The sequence below is a fragment of the Numida meleagris genome, chromosome 16, assembly GCF_002078875.1.
Source record: "Numida meleagris isolate 19003 breed g44 Domestic line chromosome 16, NumMel1.0, whole genome shotgun sequence".
Taxonomy (NCBI): domain Eukaryota; kingdom Metazoa; phylum Chordata; class Aves; order Galliformes; family Numididae; genus Numida; species Numida meleagris.
Window position 1 is genome coordinate 7,664,755 of NC_034424.1, and position 8,561 is coordinate 7,673,315.

General features: G+C 51.4%; 1 protein-coding gene across 2 annotated transcripts in view; it reads left to right on the forward strand.

Annotated features, from left to right (window-relative positions):
- NOTCH1 (notch 1) overlaps positions 1–4,945 on the forward strand; it is a 35,702-nt gene extending 30,757 nt beyond the window's left edge. For both annotated transcript variants that reach the window (XM_021413742.1, XM_021413743.1), the window contains exons 31-34: positions 515–810; positions 1,078–1,225; positions 1,318–1,415; positions 1,677–4,945. In XM_021413742.1, coding sequence (XP_021269417.1) covers positions 515–810; positions 1,078–1,225; positions 1,318–1,415; positions 1,677–3,149 — 2,015 coding nt within the window. In that variant the 3' untranslated portion in view covers positions 3,150–4,945. The remainder of the gene's footprint in view (positions 1–514; positions 811–1,077; positions 1,226–1,317; positions 1,416–1,676) is intronic.

Consider the following 8,561-nt stretch of genomic DNA (forward strand, 5'->3'; position numbering starts at 1 on the left):
GCAAGATCGCTTTATTTAATCAGGGAGAGGGAAATCAGAGGGTACAGAAGAACTATTAAATCATTCCGCTTCTCCCCTGCCACTCCAAGGTGAACAGAATCAGAGAACAGTTTGGGTTGGAAGGGGCCTTACAGATCATCCACTTCCAAACTGCACATTTCCCGATCTTCTTCCCAAGCTTTTAGCTATATTCGTAGTTACTGGACTTCAAAATGATTTCAAACATTTGGCCTTCCCCACCTCTCTGACTCTGTCTTCTGAAATAATGAAAATAGCTAAGGCTGTGCTGTACTGCACTGAAGTCTGTGCTGAGCAGCCCTCTGTATTGATCGCATCCTGCATGTCAGTGTGCCAGCCAGGATATTCGTGTTTGATGTGCAGAAGCAGTCAGGAACTCAGTCTGTACGCACCCACGGGATTAAGCATCTATTGCAGACAGAGCATCTCGCTGAGCCGCCCTCATTACGGGAAGGTAGCAAGCCTTTTCTCACCGAGTTCCCCCCGTGCTTTTCAGATGGCTTCACGCCCCTCATGATCGCCTCGTGCAGCGGAGGAGGGCTGGAGACTGGCAACAGCGAGGAGGAGGACGATGCTCCCGCAGTCATCTCAGATTTCATCTACCAAGGCGCCAGCTTGCACAACCAGACCGACCGCACCGGCGAGACCGCGCTGCACCTGGCCGCCCGCTACTCGCGCTCCGACGCTGCCAAGCGCCTGCTGGAAGCCAGTGCCGATGCGAACATTCAGGATAACATGGGCAGGACCCCGCTGCACGCCGCCGTCTCTGCCGATGCCCAAGGAGTCTTCCAGGTAATGGGTCCTTTCACCACCGCTTTTCTGCAGAAAGTGTTCGTGCTGCATGTTGGGTGAGCGGTGCGGGTTGGATGGGGACCTGGGCAGCCTCATCCAGTGGGTGACAACCAGCCCGCAGCAGGGCTTGGGACTGGATGGGCTTTGAGGTCTCTTCCAACCCAAGCATTCTATGGTTCTGTGACAGCCCCCAGGAGGAGCTCACAAGCTCTGGGTGTCTTGGGGGTCTGTCCCACCTAATGTCTGTGCTTCCTCTGGCTGGGGCAGATCCTGATAAGGAACAGGGCGACTGATCTCGATGCCCGAATGCACGACGGGACGACCCCACTGATCCTGGCTGCTCGCTTGGCTGTGGAGGGGATGCTGGAAGACCTCATCAACTGCCACGCAGACGTCAACGCTGTGGATGATCTGGGTACAGTGGGCAGCTGAAGAAGAGGAGGGCTGCTTTACTAGTCCCCTTCCCACTCACTAATTCTTGCTGTGTTTCCTGGCCTTCCCTTGTAGGCAAGTCAGCACTGCACTGGGCAGCTGCTGTGAACAATGTCGAAGCCGCAGTCGTCCTCCTGAAGAATGGTGCCAATAAGGACATGCAGAACAATAAGGTAGGGTCTTCGGGGCTGACCAGTGGGCAGGGAAAGAAGTATTTGGGCGCTATGTTAAAGGGCAGTCTGAGCCCGTAATACAACCCTGTCTGGCACTGAGACTGTTGTTCTGCAGTGACTTCAGGTGTGGGATTTACCTTGAAGAAGCAGTGTAGGATTTGGTGTTAAGGGTTACGCCATATGCAGTGCATGGCAAGGGGTACAATGTGGTGTTACCTGAAAGATGTGTGAGCATGGACCTAACTGCTGCTGGGTTTCTAGGAGGAGACCCCGCTGTTCCTCGCCGCCAGAGAAGGGAGCTACGAAACGGCCAAGGTCCTGCTGGACCACTTTGCGAACCGCGACATCACGGACCACATGGACCGGCTGCCACGGGACATCGCGCAGGAGCGCATGCACCACGACATCGTGCGGCTGCTGGATGAGTACAACCTGGTGCGGAGCCCTCCGCTGCACAGCGGCCCGCTCGGGGCCCCCACGCTGTCCCCCCCGCTCTGCTCCCCCAGCAGTTACATCGGCAACCTGAAGCCGGCCGTGCAGGGCAAGAAGGCCAGGAAGCCGAGCACCAAGGGCCTGAGCTGCAATGGCAAGGATTCCAAAGACCTGAAAGCCCGGAGGAAAAAATCACAAGATGGAAAAGGCTGTCTGCTCGACAACTCCAGCGTGCTGTCCCCGGTGGACTCCCTGGAGTCACCCCATGGGTACCTGTCCGACGTCGCCTCCCCTCCGCTGATGACTTCTCCGTTCCAGCAGTCACCTTCCATGCCTCTGAACCACCTTCCGGGCATGCCCGATGCCCACATGAGCATCAACCACCTCAACATGGCGGGGAAGCAGGAGATGGCCCTGGGCGGCTCTGGCAGGATGGCCTTCGAGGCGGTGCCGCCGCGCCTCTCGCACCTCCCTGTCTCCAGCCCCAGCACGGCGATGAGCAACGCCCCGATGAATTTCTCCGTCGGCGGAGCCGCCGGCCTGAGCGGGCAGTGCGACTGGCTGAGCCGGCTGCAGAGCGGCATGGTGCAGAACCAGTACAACGCCATGCGGGGCGGCATGCAGCCGGGCACGCACCAGCAGGCGCAGAACCTGCAGCACGGCATGATGAGCTCCCTGCACAACGGGCTGCCCAGCACCAGCCTGTCGCAGATGATGAGCTACCAGGCCATGCCCAGCACCCGGCTGGCCTCCCAGCCCCACCTGCTGCAGAACCAGCAGATGCAGCCCATGCAGCAGCCCGGCATGCAGCAGCCCAGCATGCAGCCGCAGCCTGGCATGCAGCAGCCCCAACAGCAGCCCCAGCAGCAGCCCCAGCCGCAGCAGCACCACAACCCCGGCTCCAACGCCAGCGGCCACATGGGCCAAAATTTCCTCGGTACTGAGCTGAGCCAGCCCGACATGCAGCCGGTGAGCAGCAGCGCCATGGCGGTGCACACCATCCTGCCCCAAGATTCGCAGCTGCTACCCACCTCTCTGCCGTCCTCCCTCGCGCAGCCCATGACCACCACGCAGTTCCTGACCCCCCCTTCCCAGCACAGCTATTCCTCCCCGTTGGACAACACCCCCAGCCACCAGCTCCAGGTGCCCGACCACCCCTTCCTCACGCCCTCTCCGGAGTCTCCGGACCAGTGGTCGAGCTCCTCGCCCCACTCCAACGTGTCCGACTGGTCCGAGGGCATCTCCAGCCCCCCCACCAGCATGCAGTCGCAGATGGGACACATCCCCGAGGCCTTCAAGTGAGACCCAGTGGGGCTCAGGGACCGCAAGCCGGAGAGAGACAGCTTTTTTCTGTTGTTGTTGTTGTTTTTTTAACAGGACGCTGGATGCTTTTATTAAAGGATCCTTTTTTAAAATTATGTTTTTATACAAAAGTAAAAAAGACGAATTAATTCTTTTTTTTTTTCTTTTTTTTTTTTAGTATTTATTTATGTACTTTTTATTTTACACGAGAACACTGCCTTTTTTTATTTATATGTTCTATTGTTAAGAACTCAATGTGAGACACCGGTTGTTGTGTTTCGAGGAATCGAGAAGTTTAGGTTTTTATAGGACATTTCTCTTTTGTTTGGGGCGTTCGTTGTGCTGATTTGAGAGGAAATGTTTATGTAAAGCTATAAGCGACCATTCAGGATTCTGCAATGCCATTAATTTATTTTATTTTTTTTTTCTCTTTCAACTCAGAAAGAGATGTGAGAAAGAAAAGAGGAAGAAAAAATTGACTAAAAATGCCACTCCATAGGGGAAATAAATTCAGTATGGGTGGGTTTTTGTACTTTAAAATGTTTCCTTGGCTGTTATATCTGAGAGGACATTTTATGGTACCGGTCCTTGTTTAAATTTCAGTATTATAGAGTTGTATATTTGCCTTGGTAATAGGAATTCTTGTTCTCTCTCGTTTTTATATATATATAAATATATATTTAAATGATTTTTATGATGGAAAAAAAAATAAAAATAAATCACGTTTATAGACCTGTAAGGACAGGTTCTGAGATAAAAACAAACCAACAGCCACCCTAGAGAACGCGAACGCCGTTCCCCACCAAGAAGAAGAGCATCTGCCAAACGTTCTGCGAGGGCAAACCCATCACAAGGGGCACGTACCAGACCCCCCAGCTGTGGAGCTCGTACACAAAGGAGACTTGATTTTACTCGGAATACCTTTCCTATTTTTTTTTTTTAGTCGCTGTTCTTGTGTTTGCATTTGAGTAACTGTTGAAGAAAGAAATGCCGATATAAACGTGTAAAGCGCATCCTTATTTTAAGGATGGCTGCCTATGGTAGAGGGAGTGTCTGAAGGCAGACAGCCCGAGGAGGGGAGGAAGCCCCACAGCCCCACGGCCGCTGCGCTGGAGCCGGGGCAGCGCAGCCCGGCTGCGCTCGGAGCCGTTGACATTTTGTTCCTGGGAGTCCTGGAGTGCTGCATCTTTTTTTATATTGATGTACACTCGTTCTGTGTATCATGTAAAATATAGTATAAGCCTGTGGCAGATTTAATGTTTGTAAATACGTTTGGGGTTTTTTTTTTTTTTTTTTTTTAAAGAGAAGGTGGATTTTGTTTCAAAAATCTGAATGAGCAAGTCTTAAATCTATCATAAATCTATCACCTTGTAGAGGTGTTGGGATCTCACTCGCTCGGGTGCAAAGGCGAGCAGACACCCTGTGACTAGATGTATGGGACGGGCAGATAGAGCGCAGCTAATCCACAAAACCTAAGAAAAGGGTTCTTCTTCCTCATTCCTTTCTGTTAGAACACCAAATAAAATGGATCTTTCTCAAGGCACAGCTTTGAGGAGCACTCATCTTAGTGAACGTTTCAGGCCGTTGTTATCGTGACATCCCTAAAATGAGTGATAAAAACATCACGTGGTGTTGAATCTTCCTATGTTTTATAAACTAGAGTGTAGTTTAAGAAAAGATATCTTCTGTAATAAAGTTATCTACATGCAAAGTTGTAGTTTGCAAAAATGATGTATTTTTTTTGGTTAACTGATTTGCAATAAATGATGCTTCTGGGCATCTAGATTTTACTAAAACTGGAACTTAGTGTTTTTGTTGTGGACTGACTGCAGTCTGGGCTTGACACCCACCTGGCTTCCCATGCTGCAGGGCCGTCCTCTGGTCAATCACACTTTCTCCTTGCCTTGCACAAAATCCCCCAGGTGTGAGGCGTGCACTCAGCCTCCTGTCGTCCTCCTGTGCCCCGGGTGCCCTGACCTCCACTGCTGCCTCTGCTGTCAGGATAGGACCCAGGAGGGGGAGCGCTGAAAACGTGCTTTGCAGTCTTTCATGTGCTTTGCAATCTTTCATGTGCTTCGCAATCTTTCACGTGCATTCCAAGCCTATCACAAGCATCAGATTTCTAGGAGAACTCTCCGGCTGATGAGACAGCCAAGGGTAAAGCACGGCCACATGCTTTTAATTATTTAGGGTCTGTAGAAACAGCCCGCTACAAGTGGTGATAAGAATTATGTACAGTGCTTCCTGCTTCACACGCTGCCAAGCATATGGCAGCTCTGGCTCTCAGATGTGGTTGCTTACACGGACACAGATGGAAAGGCATCTGCAGGCGCTGCCGAGGGAAGCACAGAGCTGTGCTCCGCTCCGTGCCCTGCACCCACCGTGCAGTGACATGCGCTGAACTTGCTGCACTCGGATCTTTAAGGTAATTTGTTTCAATTCTTTGTCTTCCCCACAGGGACTCGGTATTCTAAATGCAGCTGCACAGTCCCCAAATACGCCGATATAAATAGTCACACTGTGGACCTCGTCCCTGCAGCAGATAAGCCCAGTAAGTACCTCCTGGAATGCTGCTGTTTTCCATTCAGGCATGGAGCTGGCATGTATGTGCACGTCTCGAGTGCCCGGCACTCAGACATTGCTGTACAACAGGTCAGCAGCTGCAGCAGAGCACTTTTTGTACTCTGCCAGTCTCCAGAAGCTACACAGCTGCTGCAGCAAGTGTTTGTGCCCCCAGCATCTAACATCTATCCTTATTGCTCAACGCAAGCTTAAGTGAGCCATCCCCTTGGGTTTCTCTGCTGTTCCCAGGCACCCCACAGCTCTTCACACATGATCCAGCGCCACTGAATCTTGGATTGAAGGGAGGCGATTTGTCAGCCTCCACCATCATTTACGTGTGTTGTCCACGAATCACGTCTTGGAGCACCCAGCCTTGTTCCCATGCAGCCCATCCCCCCTGGCTTTTCCCACACGTACGCATCCCAGAGCTCGTGCCTGTGGCCATAATCATGGCATGCCATGGGGTCTGGAGCGCATCTGTGCCAATGAGAGCCATTAGCAAGACTTTCTCCTGCTCCCGCTCCTATCTGGCCAGTGTATGACACTCCGGTCACTCATGGTCAAGGCAGGAATTTGGCTTGAACAGGTACAAAAAGGGCTATGAGGATTTGCAGAACACGACACTGTGAGTGACAACTAAATATGGGGCTCAGTTTTAGAAGCTGGGATGTACAAAGCCTGTAATTTCCCCCAAATCCACGAGGGTAGGTCAGGAAGACAGCGTGATGAAAGACAAGGGTGAATGCTGAGGAAAGGGGCAAAATCAGAGAATCGTTAAGGTTGGAAAAGAACACTAAGATCATCGGGTCCAACCATCAACCGTGACCACCGTGCCCACTAGAATATGGCTGCTTGTCCCACAGTGCCCCAAAAATGAAAAGGTGTGCACTGGCATATGAATACATGCTAATAAATTGGCCATAAATTAATACAAACTAGAAGTCAGAGAAGGCTTTCAGCAGAGGAAGTGTCTCTCCCTCCACAAACTCTCTGTGCAGAAGGCTTTGCCTTCCTGCAGTCCCCTCCAACCAACTCCTGTTGCCCAACCACAGCCCCAAGCCCCCACACCACTGAGCTGAATTTCAAGCCAACAGAAGATGCCAGGGATGAGTGGGTCACGGCAGGCACAGTTGCTTTAAGATTCCGGGTGGAAAAGGCTGAGAAGCACTAAAACCATATCCCACGCTACAGGAAGAGTTCAGAAGTGTTTCCATGTTCAGAAGTGTTTCCATACAAGAGATCACCTCCCAGTTGTTCCGATGGTACGCATGCTGGTGCTATGAGGAATCAGTGCGTCTGAACTATTTGTTTACATGCTGGAGGGCAGGGTTTTTTAATTATTCTTTGTTTTCATTATTCCTACTCAATTAGATGGGACATTTAGAAATCGCTACTCTGTATTGCATTTACCTCCGGGCTATCGGCGTTTGCTCAGAAGGCTCCTAACAGCTGCTCAAACCCTGACTGCTGAATTGTTACTGCAGCTCCCATCACCCCCTCAAGAATGCACAGGAGGAGCCAAACTCATCACAGGTGTAGCCTCTCTCGAATTACACATCAGTTAACGTGGATGGAGTAAAGCCAATCAGTCAGAAAGCTTCAAAAGGGATCGAGTGTCCTAATGTGACAATTCTTTATAATCACGTACTTAACAGGAGAAGAGCAAAGGTGAGATCCCGTCACTGGTGTTTGAACCGTGTGTCTATGAGCTTAAGAGGGCTAGATATATAATGTAAATATACAGCTACAGATATTAACTGTTGATGCTATTTACAGAAAGCATATTTTAAAAGCCAATCAGACTAATTAAACTCATATTTCCTCAGATTACACCTGTTGGAGAGAATATCAAGGGGACAGCAAGGCTTTATCTGCACTCCGTGCCCATGCAGGGAAGTGGTGTTTGATGAGCAGGTTTATGGAACGTCCCTACAAAAGAGGGAGATGAAAGGCACTGCAACACAGCGCTCCTCTGGTTCCCACAGCAGCATCAAAGTGCTGCTCCCCTGCTCGGCCGGGCTTTGAGGATATTACCCTGTGTTAATGATCAGGCGTGCAGGAACAGCTCCTGCACTGATAATGACCCCTGATTAAGATGTTGGTTTAGGTCAGTTGTGTTTTTCCCTCCTGTTGTTCTGTGCAGACTGTGACAACGCAGGCACAGCAGCTGCTGCTGTGTGCAAACTCTGGCAAATGGGAGACACTGCTCTCTGTCAGAACAACGACCTTCCCTAAAAGCACTGCGTTCCTATGAAATAGCCCCTGGAACACAAAGCAGGATGGATCTTCAGACTTGGAGAGCTGTTTGATGTTACACTGCCATCGTCTCTAAAAAGAAACCCGACTCAAACATGTGCTTTACTGGAGAGGTGTCTTTAGGTGATTACATCACAGACGGACTGATGTGCAGAAGGGCTGAACTGTGGCATGTGTCCATCTTCTGAGCTCCCTGCGTGATGAAGACGAGTCTACGCAATGAAGCGTGCCTCACAAACCACGCTACGCGTTATAGCCGCGAGGCCGGGACCTCGGCGACGGGAAAGACTGTGGCATTTCCTCATCTGTGCCTCTCCCCTCCATTCAGCACAGCAGCTTTAGGTGCTCCAGCAGCCTCCTGCCCGCTCCGCCCGGCTGGTCAGCACGCTGTGCAAAGGAGGACGGAGCCGAGGCCGCTGTGAGGAGGTGAGGAGGCAGCGCGGTGCTCTGTCCCGCCCTGGCGGCCATTTTCGCCACTGCACCCCCTGAGGGGGAAGACGGGAATGGCGTGGGGAGGCTTCCTCAAGAAGCCAGAAAACACCAGGACCGCCTGCATGGAAGCTCAAAATGAAGCGGGGGCACTGGGGCAGCACA